This window comes from Mobula hypostoma, chromosome 23, assembly GCF_963921235.1.
Source record: "Mobula hypostoma chromosome 23, sMobHyp1.1, whole genome shotgun sequence".
NCBI lineage: Eukaryota > Metazoa > Chordata > Chondrichthyes > Myliobatiformes > Myliobatidae > Mobula > Mobula hypostoma.
In genome coordinates this window covers 51,848,730-51,869,556 of record NC_086119.1, presented here as the reverse complement: position 1 = coordinate 51,869,556, position 20,827 = coordinate 51,848,730, and the positions used below count along the sequence as shown (strand labels likewise).

General features: G+C 43.1%; 1 protein-coding gene across 6 annotated transcripts in view; it reads right to left on the bottom strand.

Annotated features, from left to right (window-relative positions):
* Window positions 1-333: 333 nt before the first annotated feature.
* The window catches only part of zzef1 (zinc finger, ZZ-type with EF hand domain 1), a 266,638-nt gene continuing 246,144 nt past the window's right edge, over window positions 334-20,827 (bottom strand). For all 6 annotated transcript variants that reach the window (XM_063031513.1, XM_063031517.1, XM_063031514.1 and 3 more), the window contains 2 exons: window positions 14,701-14,772; window positions 334-2,160 (listed from right to left, as the gene is read on the bottom strand). In XM_063031513.1, coding sequence (XP_062887583.1) covers window positions 2,059-2,160; window positions 14,701-14,772 — 174 coding nt within the window. In that variant the 3' untranslated portion in view covers window positions 334-2,058. The remainder of the gene's footprint in view (window positions 2,161-14,700; window positions 14,773-20,827) is intronic.

Here is a 20,827-nt window from a genome sequence, read left to right as displayed (position 1 = left end):
AGGTAAGGCAATGTCTGTGGAGGAAAATGGACGTCCGAATTTTCGGGTCAAGTGCCTCACCCAGAATTCCTCCAAGGCCTTTTGTGTTGCTGCAGTCTCTCGTGTTACGGCTTACTGGGAATGCATTGTGACTAATTAAACCTTCACAAAGGGAGGTTCCATCTCAATGAACTGCAGAGCACTTGCTAGAAGGGAAAGGCAGATTACTCCGGAGCTGTTCGTTATTTACCCGGGTCCAACTTTGTCCAGGGTTGAAGATCATCTGTAGAAACTCCATTCCCAACCTAACAGCAGAACGTGCTGAAATATTGAGGAATTTAAACCATGGACTTTTAAAGAAGAGATTTTATTAACTATTGTGCATTTTAAAAGTATCATACATTTTTGAATTAATTCACTCATTGGAATCTGAGGTTTTGAAAGAATAACAGGTAAAAGTTGGGAAAATACATACAACTTCAAGTGATGTGAACAGCTAGAGAAGGTGAGTAACAGAGAGGACAGAAATCACAGTACAGAGGATATTTATTCCATTCCTTTTGTCCCACATTGCTGAGAATTCCTGCTTCTTTCAAATGTTGCCATCTTCCTGTATCTTAACATCACCTGTTCACCATCCAATAAGCCTCTGATAAATTATGCTCCACCATTTTTAACTTGGCATCTTCACCGCCCCTCAAGATCCCATGGGCTGAATGTACCTTCAACAGATTCCTCTTGTTCAATTCAGTCCTGCAGATGCCATCAATAAAAGTTGTTCTTTGTTGGCTGCAATCGTTGGCTGGGTCAGAATATTCATTTTTGACTCTATGGTGTTGCTGAAGCGTAAACCTGTCATGTCTATTATCAACAGCCCATATCCCAAATTCCAACTTCCTTTTTATTTCCATTTTAACCCTTTCCTTTCCTCTGCCTTCCCTATAATAAAACTCCTCACTTTGGAACGTTACTGCAATTCCTCTGAGACACAACACAGTCCCGGTGTCTAGTACCTCAAGCTCTCTTCAAATTTTCATGTAAAAAATCAAATTAATTGCACATTTCATAGTTTCTATTTTATTGAACATTACCAAGTTGGCATATTATTTAAAAGAGCTCAGCATATATTACAACTGAGAGAATATTTTAAACGTCCATTATTTTCAACTGATTAATTAATACCCGCATCACATAATATCAGCAGCATTATACATTCAAAATTCTATGCAGCATTGGAATAGGGGGCAGATCATAGGAGGAAGAAGATGGGAGCAAAGAAAAATTTTCTTGCTTCAAGATCAGTACAAAGTTAGAAATGGCATTATATGCTCCATCTAACTTAAGTAAAAAAAATTGTTCCAATAGTTGGATGTAAAATATGCATCCTTTGTGACAGACAACAGATGTCAGGCACATATCCTTTCGGTTTTCTTTATCTGGAAGGCTTTCAGATTGGGAGGGACAAGAGTGGGGAACGTGAGCACTTGTTAAGATGCAATACAGACTATGTGAATGCACAGGAGAATTCATGGCCTTTCCAGGTCACAGTTTATCCTCTGTCACACTTTCAAATGAAGTAAACACAAGCTGGTCAAGATTTCTATTTCAGTACACAAAAAAGTTTACCTTTGTAAACCCTCTTACTATGTAATATCCAACCTACCAAAAGCAAAATCAACAATTTCCGTGATCAACTCCACACAAATATTCAACTGTAGGGAACCTGTTAATAGAATTAAGGACAAGAGGAGCTGTCTGCCGAGCTCCTACAGTGGAACAATTTGATAGAAATATTTGCAACAGAAACCGATCCTGTACTGTCAAGGTGGTGGGTAAGACAAGTTTAAATTGGATTTTTTATGAATGTAGAATCCAAGGAATTTGAGGAGCTCTCAAAAGAGTCTTGTCACAGTGCAGAAGAGAAAAGAAAGATAGTGAGGGGAAAATAGGTGGATTAAATCTTTTAAAAAATGCAGGCTTAAGTACATCTGACAGTCAGTGCTGTATGATGTAATTCATGGGTGACTCTGCTTGTCATAGTTCTATTGGCTTTGTGGTCAGGAGGTTTCAAGAGCTTCATTAAGCAGGCTTGGTTTGGGATGCTGCCTGTTCACTCAGGAGTTTGGTGGCTTTATTCTGATGGTTAATGGCGAGACTGATAGCAGCAACATTCTTCAGTCCCTGTAAGACAACCAAACATTTGTTAAGTTGGGAGTACTTTCGTGATGGAAACAATTTCACAGATGCATCCATAGCTTAGCATCTAGCAACAAACACAACAAAACCTAAAACTGTATGTACACAGGCAAAGAGCTGTGAACTTTTGGGTAAATGGAGAATGCAGTCAATAAATTCAGTCCATACTTACCTCTCATCAAATCATGAAAACACATCACTTGATCACTATTAGATCTCTCCATCACTGTAGCTGATCAAGCAGTAGTATTCAAGGCAACGGGACTTGCTGTGTTGTCTGGAAGACGGTTCACCACTCATCTGAGAGGCGTCTTCAGTTCTAATCCATGGTGGGTAGTTTTCTGGCTTATAAATTCTGTGCATTGTTTAAAGGTATAGCAATCACATGAGGGTTGTTAAGAGTCATAGAGGTAATGAAAGGGGCATCAGCTGCATTGTAAGTGGCTGATAGGTGGTGTCATGTCTGTGTAGGGATGGGTTTTCCAGTTTGACAAAGATGCCTCCTTTAAGCCCTTTCTCAAGTCTTTTCAGGCCCGACATCGTGCCCAACGCTGGCCCCCTGGGCCTGAGTCGACGTAGTAGTAGTAGTAGCCCTCTTTCCAACCACCTGGCCGTCCTGTCCAAAATGTGCACATTGTTATCATCAAAGGAGTGTCCCTTGTCGATATATAGCCGAGCCTTGACCTGAGGTGTTAGCCATCCACTTATGAAGTGGTTTTGCCTTACTGATATACAGATCTGAGCAGTTCTCATCACATTGGACAGCATATACGATATTTAAACGCAAACAACAGGAATTCTGCAGATTCTGGAAATTCAAGCAACACACATCAAAGTTGCTGGTGAACGCAGCAGGCCAGGCAGCATCTCTAGGAAGAGGTGCAGTCGACGTTTCAGGCCGAGACCCTTCGTCAGGACTAACTGAAGGAAGAGTGAGTAAGGGATTTGAAAGCTGGAGGGGGAGGGGGAGATGCAAAATGATAGGAGAAGACAGGAGGGGGAGGGATGGAGCCAAGAGCTGGACAGGTGATAGGCAAAAAGGGATACGAGAGGATCATGGGACAGGAGGTCCGGGAAGAAAGATGGGGGGGGGGGGGTTGACCCAGAGGATGGGCAAGAGGTATTCAGAGGGACAGAGGGACAGAGGGAGAAAAAGGAGAGTGAGAGAAAGAATGTGTGCATAAAAAAGAGTAACAGATGGGGTACGAGGGGGAGGTGGGGCCTACCGGAAGTTAGAGAAGTCAATGTTCATGCCATCAGGTTGGAGGCTACCCAGACGGAATATAAGGTGTTGTTCCTCCAACCTGAGTGTGGCTTCATCTTTACAGTAGAGGAGGCCGTGGATAGACATGTCAGAATGGGAATGGGATGTGGAATTAAAATGTGTGGCCACTGGGAGATCCTGCTTTCTCTGGCGGACAGAGCGTAGATGTTCAGCAAAGCGGTCTCCCAGTCTGCGTCGGGTCTCACCAATATATAAAAGGCCACATCGGGAGCACCGGACGCAGTATATCACCCCAGTCGACTCACAGGTGAAGTGATGCCTCACCTGGAAGGACTGTTTGGGGCCCTGAATGGTGGTAAGGGAGGAAGTGTAAGGGCATGTGTAGCACTTGTTCCGCTTACACGGATAAGTGCCAGGAGGGAGATCAGTGGGGAGGGATGGGGGGGACGAATGGACAAGGGAGTTGTGTAGGGAGCGATCCCTGCGGAATGCAGAGAGAGGGGGGGAGGGAAAGATGTGCTTAGTGGTGGGATTCCGTTGGAGGTGGCGGAAGTTACGGAGAATAATATGTTGGACCCGGAGGCTGGTGGGGTGGTAGGTGAGGACCAGGGGAACCCTATTCCTAGTGGGGTGGTGGGAGGATGGAGTGAGAGCAGATGTACGTGAAATGGGGGAGATGCGTTTAAGAGCAGAGTTGATAGTGGAGGAAGGGAAGCCCCTTTCTTTAAAAAATGAAGACATCTCCCTCGTCCTAGAATGAAAAGCCTCATCCTGAGAGCAGATGCGGCGGAGACGGAGGAATTGCGAGAAGGGGATGGCGTTTTTGCAAGAGACAGGGTGAGAAGAGGAATAGTCCAGATAGCTGTGAGAGTCAGTAGGCTTATAGTAGACATCAGTGGATAAGCTGTCTCCAGAGACAGAGACAGAAAGATCTAGAAAGGGGAGGGAGGTGTCGGAAATGGACCAGGTAAACTTGAGGGCAGGGTGAAAGTTGGAGGCAAAGTTAATAAAGTCAACGAGTTCTGCATGCGTGCAGGAAGCAGTGCCAATGCAGTCGTCGATGTAGCGAAGGAAAAGTGGGGAACAGATACCAGAATAGGCACGGAACATAGATTGTTCCACAAACCCAACAAAAAGGCAGGCATAGCTAGGACCCATACGGGTGCCCATAGCTACACCTTTAGTTTGGAGGAAATGGGAGGAGCAAAAGGAGAAATTATTAAGAGTAAGGACTAATTCTGCTAGACGGAGCAGAGTGGTGGTAGAGGGGAACTGATTAGGTCTGGAATCCAAAAAGAAGCGTAGAGCTTTGAGACCTTCCTGATGGGGGATGCAAGTATATAGGGACTGGACATCCATGGTGAAAATAAAGCGGTGGGGGCCAGGGAACTTAAAATCATCGAAAAGTTTAAGAACGTGAGAAGTGTCACGAACATAGGTCGGAAGGGATTGAACAAGGGGTGATAAAACAGTGTCGAGGTATGCAGAAACGAGTTCGGTGGGGCAGGAGCAAGCTGAGACAATAGGTCTGCCAGGACAGGCAGGTTTGTGGATCTTGGGTAGGAGGTAGAAACGGGAAGTGCGGGGTTGCTCTGTTTATGTTTGGATGTAGGTGTAGGAACCTTGGGGTGGACAAGTTTCTGTCTGACTGAGTGTGTTTGTAGGTTTGAAAAGCTCAGGGACTTGGTGTTTGTTGAAAATCCTTCTGAGTTTCTCTGAAACTCCAACTACATATGGGATGACTGTTTTTCCATCTGCTTTGCTCCGTACCTCTGCCTTTGGGCTGATGTCCCTGCTGGTTTTTGTTGCTGTTGTGATGAAGGCCCAGTCAGGGAAGCTGCAAGCTTTCAAGGTTTCTCTCAAATACTTGTAATCCTTACCTTTAGCTGTAAAGTTGGTGGGCATAGTCTCGGCCCAGTGATGTAGTATTCTACTAACCCCCAACTTGTGTCCTAATGGGTGAGGAGAGTCAAACTGTTGGTACTGATAGCTGTAGGTTGTAAACTTCAATATCTAGATGTCCATTTTCTTTGATAAGTACTGCAGAGTCTAAAATGGCCAGTCCATTGTTCTCTACGTCTTCTCATGTAAAGTTGATGTTATTATCCACAGAGTTGATGCATTCTGTGAATGTTTACACCTCATGTGATTGCTGTACCTTTAAACAACTCAGAGTTTATAAGCCAGAAAACAACCCACCATGGATCAGAAATGAAGGGGCTTCTCGGATGAGTGGCAAAACGTCCTCCAGACAATACAGCAAGTCCAGTTGCCTTGATTTACTACTGCTTGATATACAATGACCTGGATGACTGAGACCCTTCGTAAACATTAGCTACTGCTTCTTAATAAGAACAGTAACTAGATTTTAATAGTTACTCCTTTGACTAGCTAGTATTTTGGGTTGTGCTTAACGTTTTACAGATGCTGTAGAAACACCCATCTTTGTGTTTTGCTTTCTAGTGTACAACACAATCTGTTCCACTGAATGGACTGTTCTGATCTGAATCGCTGACTGACTGGCTTCATGCAGAGTACTGTGGAAATTCTGCCCTGGAAACATTTTTGATGTTCAACTTTATCTAATGTCAAGGCTATCATTGAACTTAACAGCCTTTAAAGATCTAACATAAGAACTAAGCAAATAAAACATTAAATTTGAGAGCATTTAAAAACAAAAAATATTAAAAACTAAAAACAAGATAATGAAAAGAAAAATTGCTTTTCTTCCCCATTCGCCCTATCCATGACATTTAACACTATCATACGCCAGAAACTGGTGGAGAAACAGAGCCCACTGGGTCTCAACACCTCCCTCTGCAATTGGATACTGGACTTCCTAACAGTAAGGTCACAGTCAGTCTGTTGGGCAGCAACGTCTCTAGTCCCATTACGCTGAGCACTGGTGCTCGCCAAGGCTGTCTGCTCAGCCCGCTGCTGTTCACATTGGTGACTCATGCCTGTGTCGCGGGATCCATCTCAAACCGTATCAGGTTTGTGGATGATACACAGTGGCTGGTCTCCTCAACAATGGAGGCAGTGGAGCAGCTAGTGGACTGGTGTGAGAACAACAACCTTAGCCTGAGTGTGGAGAAGACCACTGTGGACTTCAGTTAGGTGCAGATGAAACACACCCCTCTGCACATACGTGGCATCTGCGGAGAGAGTTAAAGTGCACCAAGTTCCTGGGAGTTCACATCACGGATGACCTCACCTGGTCCCTTAATATTACCTCCCTGAACAAGGAGGCACAACAGCCTCTTCATTTCCCAAGGAGATTGAGGCAAACAAGGGTCCCCCCCATCTTAACTGCATTTTACAGGAGCATCACAGAGCTTCCTGACAAGTTGCATTTCCATCTGGTCTGGGAGCAGCTAGGCATCTGACCAGGAGTCCCTACAAAGGACAGTGAGAATGGCTGAGGGGATCATAGGGGTCTCCCTACTGGCCATTAGGGACATTTATCAGGAGCGATGCGTACGCTGGGCCCTTAGAATTATCAAGGACCCCACCTATCCATCCAGCATCCCCTTTGACTTTCCACCATCAGGCAGGAGACTCCGACACATAAAAACAAGAACGGTCAGGATGAGAAACAGTCTCTTCCTCCAGGCCATTAGGCTTCTGAGCTCCCTGCCGCATCATATTCAAAGTGTCTCTGATTAATCTGCTCCATACCTTACAATATTTAATTTATGCATTTCAGTTTGTTATTTAAGTGTGATCCATCTGTAGATTTTATCCTACCTTGATAAGATATTGTGCGTTATGTGCACTGCTGTGCTTTACACTCTGGCTCAGAGAAAAGTTGCCTCGTTACTATATACATTATATGTTTTTTTTAAATGTATATAGTTAAATGACAATAGACTTGACTTGACTATCTACTGTTCTAGAATCTATATTGAAATCAAATGGGGGTTAAACAAGGCTGATTGACACCATGGATGGATCTTGTGACTGGTTAGGTCTGTGAATCTTCAGTCAAATCCTGCACCTACAGCCTGGCCACAGGTGTGTGGCTCACTTTGGTTTGAATTGCTGGACGGCAGCAGTTTCCTCTGGACACTAGCTGCAGCCAGCAAGATGTGGTCCAATAGATAAATCTTGACATCCAAGTATTACTCAGGGGAAATAGACAGCTTTTTAGAAATCTGATGGTGGGAGATACCAATTAATTGTCTAATTAAAATGAGGAAAAAAATCAGGTAAGTATAACTCAAAATGTTCTAAAGCTGACCACATCACATTTGTTTCAAGCACAATTGCACTCAGAGGTTAACTGTCTTGTTCGTTGAACAACTAAATTAGTAATTCATTGGTAAAGCAATATTAAATCTTCTTGAGATGGCTGAAGCCAAAGGGAATCATAAAGGAAATGATCTGTTTCATCAGTGCATCTATTTACCTGTTGAAATATCAATCTACAGCAAGTTACCCTATGGATGGAAATTACGTTTAAATTGGGTTTGTTAAGTAAGTAAACATGGCTACAGTAATTCAGTCTCTTGCAGTTATCTTGATATCATTTGTTAAATAAAAATATTTAATTACAAGCCCAGTGAACTAACTGCCAAAACTACAAAAAGAAAAACAATGGTAGAAATTCAGCATTCGTTCAAATAACTCAGAACAAACACTGCATTGAAAACAAAGAATGGATGGTAATGTTGGAGTGGGGAAGAGATTCTAAACAATTTAAACATAGTTTTACATATGAAGCAGCAGGTACTGACAGTCAATACAGAGCAGAAAAGACTGGGCGACTGGTTGAGTAAATAAGCTGTTGCGGGAGTTAATTGTGTCTCAGCATTTACAGCTAAACAGGTTTGATTGAGAACCAGGTATTCAGCTGATGCCCACCAGTTTAAGAAAATGCTTCATTTATTTTGTAATTTTACATACTGCCAACACTGAACAAATTTCTCATCACAGAAGACGGTGATAATAAACCTGTTCTGTTGTTAGGTGATTAAAACTCGCTCCCATCCTTAATCTGTAACTTTCGATAAAAAAGTACTTTTACTTTAGAGGATGAAAACAAGTAGTTCCTAGAAGTCCAAAATATCAACAAATACTAGAAATACTAAGCAGGTCAGGCAACATCTGTGGAAAGGGGAACTGTTGATGTCAATTTTCCTAAAAAAAAATTTCACTTCACTCACTTCTCTCTACACAGATGCTGCCTGACCAGCTGAACATTTCAGAAGGTTTCTGGTTATATTTTAGATTCCAGTTCCTTCCAATATTCTCTTCCCTTTCCGCTATTTCATTCTCTCCGATTCTGCCTGAATAATTTAAATTCAATGCTTCCTCAAAGAAAAGGGATATGCTTCAAAAGTTCAAAGTAAAATTTATTATCAGAGAGCCTGAGATTCTTTTTCTTGCGGGCATACTTAGCAAATCTATAGAACAGTAACTGTAAACAGGATCAATGAACAACGAACTGTGCAAATGCTAATAGAAATAATTAGCAATAAATGAGCATGAAACAACAAGATAAAGAGTCCTCAAAGTGAGATCATTGGTTGTGGGAACACCAGAAGTAGTATGAGTGCATTTATCTCCTTTTGTTCGAGAGCCTGATGGTTCAGGGGTACTAACTGTTCTTGAACCTGAGACTCCTGTACTTGATGGCAGCAGTGAGGAAAGAGCAAGGCCTGGCAGACGTAGAAAAAATGTCTGCTTTTCTACGGCAACATTTCATGTCGATGTGCTCATTGTTTGGGTGGGTTTTACCCGTCATGTACTGGGCCGAATCTACTACATTTTGTAGGATTTTTCTCTCAAAGGCATTGGTGTTCCCACGCCAGGCCATAATGTAGACAGTCAGCACACTTCCCACAGCACATCTATAGAAGTTTGCCAAGGTTTTTGATGACATGCTGAATCTTTGCAGATTCCTGGGGAAGTAGAGGTGCTGTCATGCTTTCTTTGCAATAATATTTATAAGATGGGTCCTCTAAGATAGTGACACCCAGGAATTTAAAGCTACTACCTTGAATCCTCTAATGATTACTGGCTCTCCTGAAGTCTACAATCAGTTCCTTGGTCTCATTGACATTGAGTGAGAGGCTGTTGTTATTATATCACCTGGCCAAGTGTTCAATCTCCCTCCTGTATGCTGATTCATCACCACTTTGAAACAGCCCATAACAGTAGCATCATCAGCAAACTTGTATATGGTGCTGGAGCTGTACTCAGCCACACAGTTATAGGTGAAAAGCGAGTTTCCTCCAGAGATATTTCCACCACTTGCCAATCTTCATTCCCTGAAGGTTGAATACAACTCCCTCTCTGTGAGGACTGTGCACTGCTTTAAAAAACCCCTTCCTGCATGCACTTAACAAAGGAAATCCAAGGTAATAATTGTGTGCCTGGCAGATTGCATTTGTTTCCATACCTGCATCTGAAAACCAATAACAATCTGCAGCAATTCCAAAACAAAATGGAATTCTGAGTTTTGCAAAAGCAGGTCATAATTTTGCAAATTCCATGCAGGTAGACACATACAATTTGTAGCATAGATATCCATTCAAATATCTGAGAGAAACTTCCATTTGCTTTACTATCACCCAGTAGCGCTGGCATTGGCTGTGATGAAGTGCACAGAGAGGGTGGTCATGAGGTCTATCAACTCCTTCCAGAGGAGTGAGCTGGATTTGCTCCATTTTGCCTACTGTCTCAATAGGCCACAGCAGATGCCATTCAGCACCAACTCCCAGACTGTACGTCAGAACTCTCTTCATTGCTATCAGCATTCAATGCTATCACACACTCAAAACAAATCACTTAGCTCCAAGACTTGTGCCTCAAGATCCCCCTCTGGATTCTCAATATTCTCACCCTGTCAGTGGGAGTTTGAGGAGACTGGGTATGTCACCAAAGACTCTCACAAGTTTCTACAGGTGTAGCTTGTAGATTGGCAAAAACATTTCTTCCACAATCACCATCAACACAGGTACACTAAAAGGCTGAATGCTTAACCCCCCCCCCCCCGCACCTACTCACTTTATACCTACGGTTGTGTGACTAAATTAAGTTTGCTGATATCACTGTTGTTGGCTGAATCAAAGACTGTGACAAATCAGCATATAGGAGGGAAATTGAAAACCTGGTTGAATGATGCCACAACAACTCTGACTTAAAGTCAGTAGAACCAAAGGTTACAGGATTACCGACATCAGGAGGAAGAAACCACAGATCCATGAACCCGTCCTCAGTAGGGGATCGAAGGTGGAGCAAGTGAGTTATGTTCAATTCCCTGGCATTATCATATCAAAGGGACCAGGACATAAGTGTATTAAGGAAGCACGTCAGCATCTCTGCTTTCTTATACATGTGCAGATTCTCATGCTTTGACAAGCTTCCATAGATACCCAAACCAAAATCCATGGATGACACAGGAGTTTCAGAGTCTGCTGATGGCTAGATCTATGGCATTCAAAGACCAGCCATCCAGAACTATACAAGAAGTCCAGGTACGACTTACGGAAGGCTATTTTAGGAGTGAAAAACAATTCCGATTGAAGTTGGATTTGGAATTGGATGCACATCAGCTCTGGCAGGTTTTACAAGCCACGACTTCCTACAAAGCAAAACCTTACACCATGAAAGGCTGTGAAGCTTCACTCCCAGGTGAGCTCAATGCCTTTTATGCAGCTTTGAAAGGGAGAATAAAACTACACCAGTGCAAATCCCTGCAGCATCTGGTGACTCTGTGTTTCAGAGGCTGATGTTAGAACTTCTTTCAAGAGGGTGGACTCTTGCCCAATGTCAGGGGCAGGGTACTGAAAACCTGTGCCAACCAACTGACAGAAATGTTCAAGGATATCTTCAATTTCACTGCTGAAGAGAGAGGTTCCCACCTGTTTCAAAAGGGCATCAATCATACAATGCCCAGGAGCAGGGTGAACTGTCTCAATGACCATCGCCAGTTACACTCACAGCTACTGTGATGAAGTGCTTTGAGAGGTTGGTCTTGGTCAGAATCAACTCCTCTCTAAGCAAGGATCTGGACACCTACAGTGGATACAATCTCTCTGGCCATTCACTCAGCTTTGGATTACCTGGACACCTATGTCAAGCTGTTTATTGATTATATCTCTGTGTTCAACACAATCATACTCTCAGTTCTAATCAAAAAGCTCCAAAACCTGGACCTCTGTACTTCCCACTGTAACTGGATCCTTGACTTCCTCGCTGGAAATAACACCTTCTCCTCGCCGACAGTCAACACTGGCACACTTCAAGGATGCGTGGTTAGCCCACTTCTCCACTCTCTCACAACTGCGCGGCTAGGCACACCTCAACAACCATCTATAAACTTTCTGAAGACAGAACTATTGCTGGCAGAGTTTCAGATGGTGATGAGGATGCTTACAGGAGCAAGGTCAATCAGCAGATAGAGTGGTGTCACAACATCTTTGCACTCAATGTCAGTAAGACCAAGGAGTTGATTGTGGACTTCAGGAAATCGAGGGAACACAAACCAGTTCTCATTGAGGAATCATCAGTGGAAAGGATGAGCAGTTTCAAGCACCTGGGCATTAACATCTCTGAGGATCATCCTCAGCCCAGCGTATTGGTGCAATTACAAAGACAATGGCAATATTTCATTAGGAGTTTGAGGAGATTGGGTATGTCACCAAAGACTCTCACAAGTTTCTACAGGTGCAGCTTGGACAGCATTCTAACTAGTTGCATCACCATCTGGTATGAAGGAGCCACTGCACAGGATCAGAAAAAGCTGCAGTCAGCTTCATCATGGGCACCAGCCTCCCCAGCATTGATGACACCTTCAGAAGGTGGTGGCTCAAAAAGGGCAGCATCCATCGTTAAGGTCCCCTATCACCCATGATGTGCCCTATTTCTCATTGGTCCCCTATCACCCACGATATGCCCTATTTCTCATTGCTCCCCTATCACCCACGATATGCCCTATTTCTCATTGGTCCCCTATCACCCACGATATGCCCTATTTCTCATTGCTCCCCTATCACCCACAATGTGCCCTATTTCTCATTGGTCCCCTATCACCCATGATGTGCCCTATTTCTCATTGGTCCCCTATCACCCACAATGTGCCCTATTTCTCATTGGTCCCCTATCACCCATGATGTGCCCTATTTCTCATTGGTCCCCTATCACCCATGATGTGCCCTATTTCTCATTGCTCCCCTATCACCCATGATGTGCCCTATTTCTCATTGCTCCCCTATCACCCACGATATGCCCTATTTCTCATTGCTCCCCTATCACCCACGATATGCCCTATTTCTCATTGCTCCCATCAAGGAGCTAGTACAGGAGTCTGAAGACACACACTCAGTGCTTCAGGAAAAGCTTCTTCCCCTCTGTCATTAGATTTCCGAATGGACAATGAACACATGAACACTACCTCATGATTTTTTCTCCCTTTCTGCACTACTTAATTTTTTATTAAAAATATACCTCTTATTGTAATTTAGTTTTTAAATTATTATGCATTGTAGTGTACTGCTGCTGCAAAACAACTAATTTCATGACATATGGGAGTGACATTGAGCCTAATTCTGATTGATACTCAATGGAGAGTATATTGACTGGCTGCATCACTGAAACACCAATGCCCAGGGCTGGTGGATACAGCCCAGCCCTCTACTGAGCACACTTATGGGGTGTGCTGCCATCATGGACACCCCCCCCCCCAATCAACCAGGCAATGCTGTCTTCTCACTACCAGCATCAGGCAGGAGGTACGGGACCAGGTTCACAGCTATTACCCTACAACCAGCAGGCTCCTGAACTGACATCGATAACTTCAATCAGCTTCACTCTGAACTGATTCCGCAACTACAGACTCACTTTCAAGAACTCTATAACTCATATTTTCATTTGCACAATTTGTCTTTTGCATACTAGTTGTTTGTCAGTCTTTGTTTATGTATAGTTTTTCATAAACTCTATTGTATTTCTCTACTTTGCCTGCAGGAAAATGAATCTCAAGGTAGTATATGGTGGCATATATTTACTTTGACTTTGATCTTTCCAGTAGGTCCCTCTGTCCTTAGGCACCCTCCTTACCATACACAAATCCACTGAGCTTTGTTCCCTAATCCTGCTATTTTAGCTTCAGAAACATGTTAATCTGAAATGAGCAGCTTTCATTTTAAATATCCCACTCCCATTTATCAGACACTGCTTCTTCCTCTAGTGGCTGGTCTGTACTTTCCCTGGGCCCAACCTTTAATGACTGACATCAGCCCTCCTCCCTCCCCTTTCAGACCTTAACTCCAGGTCCAACTTCCTCCTTTTCCATGACAACTTTAAAGCTGATTGCATTATGGTCACTTTTCACAAAGAGTTCCTCCACAGACACGTTTACCACTTGCCCATCCTCTTTCCTTAAAGTAAGGTTGAGTACAGCTTCCTCCCTAGTAGGAGTTTCTACATACTGTTTTAAAACCCATCCTAGATGCACTTAACAAAGTCCATCTACCTAGGTCCCTTACATTAATGCAATCCCAGTCGATATTGGGAAAGTTATACCACCCAGTACTACAAAATTATTGCTTTTACATCCTTTTACTATTTGCCTACATACCTGTTCTCTCGAATCCAGCAGACTATAAGGAGATCTATGATATAAACCCATCAAAGTCATCACTTCTCTAAATTCTATCTACATAGCTTCATTTACTGATCCCTCCAGGCTATCTTCCAGGTACCACTGCAATGCTCTCCCTATTACAAGAACTCAACAAACTTCAGGAACAGGCCTTTGCATTAAATAATGAGATGACAGGGTGCCGGGATGTGTCCATGCAGAATTAAGAAAGCTGATGTTTCAGGGACAAAATGACATATCCGTCTGGGGTTGGAGACCACTGAAATAGAGCTAAGTGCACTGAAGGGTTTTGAATTTATCTCAAAAGACTGGCCTTGGAAAGGTTTGGTCCCTATTCACCAGCTCCTTTCCCACCCCCTGCACCCTTCCAGTACAATACACATCTGAGCTGAACTGTTAACTTGCTCTGAATGACCAGTAGTCTAGACTTGAAAACTTGTCCAGTGGAAACTCAAGTCTGACAGTCTCAAATGTATTTGGCACTTTAACCCCTCTTGCTCCACTGAATTTGTATGTCTGATGATAGAAAACACAAAGGATGAATCCACTGTAGCAAGCGGCCTTCAGACAGAATCTCCATATTAGAAATTAAATATTAGCTTTAGTGTAACAGGCTGAAGTTTGAGGTTTTATATTCAGCGGCGTTTCTCATTCACAAAGTGAGTACATTCACATTACAAGAGGAACTCACCTGTACAACACAGTGGTGGATGTGATCTTCTGTGGTTAAGGCCAAAATGTAGTTGTGCAGCACCCCCAGTTCCTGCATCCAATGAGATAGACTATTAGTCAGTGTCACTAAACACCAGCAACTATAAAATAGCCAAGCCAATCCTTACACAGCAAAACCACGACCTTTATAAAGGGGTTTGATGTGATCGACATGGAGGTGAGGTTTTCTCATGGATCAGTCTGATTTGGGGGCTAAAAACGTTAGAAAATCATGAATGTATCAGAATTTCAGGATAAACATCTTTACTCAAATAGAGGTTAGAACTCAGATCCTGCAGGGGTTGATCAGACTGAACAGCAAATGTATTTAGAATAAATTAGAACTGATTTCACAACATATGCCAGTGACTCTGATTCTGGGAAGGTACGTAAAGTTGTCATGATGGTAGAGAGGTGGGAAGAGACTGAGTGTGAACAGTAAACTGATGGTTTATTGTACTGTCAAGCTCTATGCAGTAGTCACAACGATGCTATGCTGTAATCTCTCAATGTTCCAGTTTCTCCTCAATTATCCTCCATTAGTAGTAGATGGCTGCATTGAAATTTCATCACTTTGCTTCATGGTTGACCAATAGGAAGTGGGCAAACAACACAGCATTTGTGCCACAGAAGTTCCAGGCAATAACTCTTTCCAACAAGGCCTTATTTAGGCACTTACCCTACAAATTCACCAGTCTTAAGGTCACAGATTTGACAGAATCAACATGGCAAAGGTCGCCATTGACCAGAAATTCTACTGGACTAGGTAAACAGGGCCAGGAGTAGGTTACGGGCTGGGTCTTTTTCTTCCTGACGCTGCACGCCTTGGCAAGGCATAAGTGAGGTGTAGACACATTCTGCACTTGTCCAGGTGAATGCCGCATCAGCCACATTCAGAGAACTCAACACCAGCCATTAACCACCTAAAACATTTATTCTCTCCACCACTACACAAAGACTATATTGTGGACCAGCCATAAAACACACCACAGTTACTTGCCAGGGTTACTCCAACAGCACCTCCCAAACCCACAACTTTGATTACAAAGAACACAACTTGCAAATTCCCCTCCAAAGAACCTACCAATCTAACGTGAAGATGCATCATTCCAGGACTCTTTACCACAATGCTGCTAGACTGCCTTTAGTAAAGGGACAGCAGTTTATCACTACCTTCTCAAAAATAACTCTAAACGTGTGGATCATGCTCACAAATTGAAAAACTTCCTACTTGACAATAGGAGCAAAGTTTCATATCCAACCCCAGTGTATTCCAAAAGCCTTCCAATTAAAGCAGGAGTAGGATAAGCCCAGGGCAAATAAAGGCAATACAAAACCACATCCATTTTATTCAAACTACAAGGACAATGGAAGCACTGTGTACTTTACAGCTAATGTCAGCTTTATTACACTTTAAGAGACAAATGCAGATGTGTGTGTCATAAATGGAAAAGACAAGCTGTTGTTTACAAAGACAGCTGCATGATAAGGACCTCAGTGCACTTGGTTAGAATAGGGAGGGTTTTTAATTCTTTACTAGTGCACTACTGGTGTGATTAGAAAGAGACTTACTTGATCAGAAAACTTCTGTCAATTGAAGCCACCTGTTCAATATTCCGCTGTGACTCCTAATAAGCCTATATCTCCTCTGTGGTGAAGGGAGATAAGATTATGTTGCACTCAAAACTAATTTGTATGAGATGCTGTGGTTTTCATTCACTTGCTTTGTTCAGAAATTAAGGGGATCTAATCTCTCTATAATAGACACCTTTCCTATTTAAAATTATTTCCTCTTTCCAGCTTGCTTTCAAATATGTAAATGAACTCAATGGTTGACTTGCACGGAGAGAAAAAGCACCTTGCTGTTGGTTAGAGTACACAAATGTGCTGCTATGTAATTTGCTTATGTTATTGAAGTGAAGTTGCAAGTATTTCCTTGTCACCGTACTGGCTGGAACACTCCCTGCATTCACAAGCAATGTGTCAGAGTGGGCGGTTTCACACACAAACTCTTCAAGAAAGCAGCAGGGAGTGGCTCTGTGAAGGGACTGGTGACAGATTAGGAGAGGGATTCAAAGTCATGCTGGGCAGCAAGTGAACTCAGTAGACAACTCAATCCCTTGCCCCTGCTCAATAAGATCATGGCTGATCTTTTGCCTCAGCACCACTTCAACACACCAACCCCTTAACTCCAATTCCCTTACTATCCAAAAAAATGCTAATCACAGCCACTGAGCCTCCACAGGCTTCCGAAGATCCAGTCCCCACTGGCTGAAGAAGGGTGAAGCCTTTTACACAGAAAGGGCTTTAGGACACAGAGCATACATTACCTAGTATGGTGGAAGTGGAAACCGATGAAGTTGAATGAAAAAACAAATATTTTTGGGAAGCTCAGGGAAATGAAGTAGCTGGCCAAGTCAGATCTTGTGTTGAATGCTGAAAGGTTGAAGATATTCAATCTTCCCTGAGAAATTAACAGGTTACAGTAGAATGCTGGGACTACTGATATACTGTATGTTTGTCACTGGAAGACCTACTTTTTGATCTGTTAGTGTAAACTCTCTTAAAGCACCAGTGAGCAGAGGGGTTTCAGCACCATTCTGAAACCTGGATGAGATGTGAAACAGGGATCAGGAATTGAGTGGACAGTTGTCCAATGATTGTCATATAGATAGGAAAAGAAAATCAACAGATACTCTGGTGATAGTTAACCTGATTCTGAAAGTAGGACACACCCACAAAAAGAATATCAGGTCACTAATTAAATGATGAAATCTTTTATTTTTTGAAAGCAGTTAATTGACAGGAAAGTTATAATTTAGTGTCAGGGAGAAGGAATTAACAAGAGAGCAATGTTAGCCAATTCTTGTAATCTTCACTGTTACCTCATTTCATGAAGTTTCCCACAACAGGGAAAGAAAGCCAATGCATTAAACCCACCTAGATCTGAAATGTGAACTCCCCATTGTTTATGTATCAGTTCACTTAGTCTTACTCAAAAGATTAACAGGCTTCATCTCAACATAATAACTAAACTAAATAAACTGCACATGGTCTACAAATCTGGATACTGACAAGCCGAAATAGCAGCAAAAAATGTTGGAGATACTCAGCACGTGTGGAGAATGAAGCAGGGTCAACCCTTCACTAGAATTGGAAAAGTGAAATCAAAGACTACATTTTAAAATTGCAGAAAAGGAGGGAGGGTAGAGAACTGAAGTATCACCTGTGATGGACAGAAAACCAGGAGGATCCAGGTGATACCAAGGGCATCTGTTCCTCTCTCCACAGATGCTGCACGGCACTTTAGGACTCTGCACACTGCACCCAAGGATGCACACTGCTTTCAGTATGACAGCTGCAGAAAGGGAGGACGTCATAGACGGGTTGCCTGCTGAGTCAGTGTGAGTGGAACTCAGAAACAGGAAGAGAGCAATCACCCTGTTGGGAGTATTCTATAGGCCGCCCAATAGTAACAGAGACATTGAGGCATGTTTTGGAAAGATGGGGCAGAATTTGTTAACTGTGTCCAGGAAGGATTCCTGGTTCAATATGTAGACAGACCAACAGAGGAGAGGCCATACTGGATCTGGTGATAGGCAATGCACCAGGTCAGGTGTCAGATCTCTCAGTGGGAGAACATTTTGGAGACAGTAACCATAATTCCTTGACCTTTACTATAGCCTTGCAGGGAGATAGAAGCAGACGATTTTAACTGGGAGAGGGCAAATTATAACGTTATTAGGCAGGAACTGAGGGGTATAAATTGGGAACAGATGGACTCAGGAAAATGAACAACAGTAACGTGGAGGATATTAGGGAGCATTTGTTGGATGTTCTGGATAGGTTTGTCCCATTGAGGCAATAAAAGGATGGTAGGTTAAAGGAACCATGGTTGACGAGAGGTGTAGGGCACCTAGTCAAGAGGATAAAAGTTTACATGAGGTTTAGAAAGCCTTATGTAGCCAGGGGTGCAGAGAACTAGCTAGCCAGGAAGGATCTGAAGAATGGAATTAGGAGAGCTAAAAGGGGGCATGAGAAGGCCATGGCAAGTAGGATTAAAGAAAATCCCCAGGCATTCTAGATGTATATGAAGAACAGGAGGATGGTTAGAGTGAGGGTAGGACAATCAGGAATAGAAGAGAAAACGTGCCTGGGGTCTGAGAAGGTAGGGGAGGCCTTTACTGAATACTTTACTTCAATATTCACCAGTGAGAGAGACATTGACGATTGTGAGGATAGTGCAAAGTACGCTGATGTGGTTGAACATGTTATTGTTAAGAAAGATGATGTGCTGGAACTTCTGAAAAGCATTAAGATAGACAAGTCTCCCGTGCCAGACAGGATATACCCAGAATACTACAAGAAGTGAGGGAAGCGAAGGCTGCCCCCTTGGCAACAATCTTTGCATCCTCATTGGCCACAGTAAAACCAGATGATTGGAGGGTGTCAAATGCTATTCCTTTGTTCAAGAAAGGGAGTGGGATAATCTTGGGAATATTCAACCAGTGAGTCTTACCTCAGTAATAGGCAATTTATTGAAGGGGATTATTAGAAACGGGAGTCACAAGTATTTGGGGAGGCACAGTTTGATTGGGGATAGCCAGCTTGGCTTTGTGAGGGGCAGGTCATGTCTCCTGGGTCCATCTTCCTCTGGCACTTCCCTCCCTCTTTCCCGTCCCATGATCCGCTCTCTTCTCCAGCCTTGTATCAGTTTTGCCAATCAACTTTCCAGCACTTAACTCTATCCCTCCCCCTCCTGTCTTCTCCTATCATTTCGGATCTCCCCCTCCCACTTTCAAACCTCTTACTATCTCTTCTTTCAGTTAGTCCTGACGAAGGGTCTTGGCCCGAAACATCGACTGTACCTCTTCCTATGGTTGCTGTCTGGCCTGTTGCGTTCCACTAGCATTTTGTGTGTGTTGATTAAGATAGAGCAATGGATGCAGTATATATGGACTTTATTAAGGCAGTTGATAAGGTTTCCCATGGCTGGCTCATTCAGAAAGTCAGGAGGCATGGGATCCAAGAAAGCTTGGCTGTTTGGAAATAGATCTGGCTTGCCTACAGAAGGCAGAGGGTGATCTATACGCAGACATTGATAACCAGTGATGTTCCACAGAGAACTGTTCCGAAGAAGGGTAGTGTAGTGAGATATGCCTGGGACCACTACTCTTTGCGATTTTTATATATGACTTGGCTGAGGAAATGTATAGATTGCTTAGCAAGTTTGCAGATGACACAAAGTTTGGTGGAGCTGTGGATACTGGGGAGGGTTGCTGTAGCTTGCAATGGGACATTGATAGGATGCAGAGCTAGGCTGAGAAGTGGCAGATGGAGTTCAGCCCAGAAAAGTGTGAAGTAATTCACTTTGGAAGGTTGAATTTGAAGGCAGGATTGTTAGCAATGTGAAGGGAGAGAGGGATCTTGTGGTCCATTTTCATAGATCCCTCAAAGTTGCCGTGCAAGTTGACAGGGTTGTCAAGAAGGTGTATTAGTCAGGGAATGAGTTCCAGAATGGCGAGGTAATGTTACAGCACTATAAAACCTTGGTTAAATTACACTTAGAATATTGAGTTCAGTTCTGGTCATCTTACTATAGGACGGATTTGGAAGCTTTGGAGAGGAGATTTATCAGGATGCTGCCTGGATTAGAAGACATGGCTTATGAAGATAGGTTGAGCGAGCTAGGACTTTTCTCTTTGTAGTGATGGAGGATGAGAGGTGACTTGGTAGAGATGTACAAGATAAGAGGCATAGACAAGAGTGCACAGCCTGAGGTTTTATCTCATGATGGAAATGGCTAATAGAAGGGGGCATAACTTTAGTGTGACAGTTGGAGAGTAGGGGGAGGGGAGATGTCAGAGGTAAGTTCTTTACACAAAGAGTGGTGGGTGCATGAAGCACCATTACCAGGGATGGTGCTAGAAACAGATACATTAGGAGCATTTAAGAAACTCTTCGACACATGGATGATAGAAAAAATAGAGGATTGTGTAAGATAGAGAAAGCTTGGAGACAGTGTGCGAGGGAGGATAGGCAGGTGAGAGAGAAGGGACACGCTCAGACCGACGGTTTGAGATGTGTCTATTTTAATGCAAGGAGTA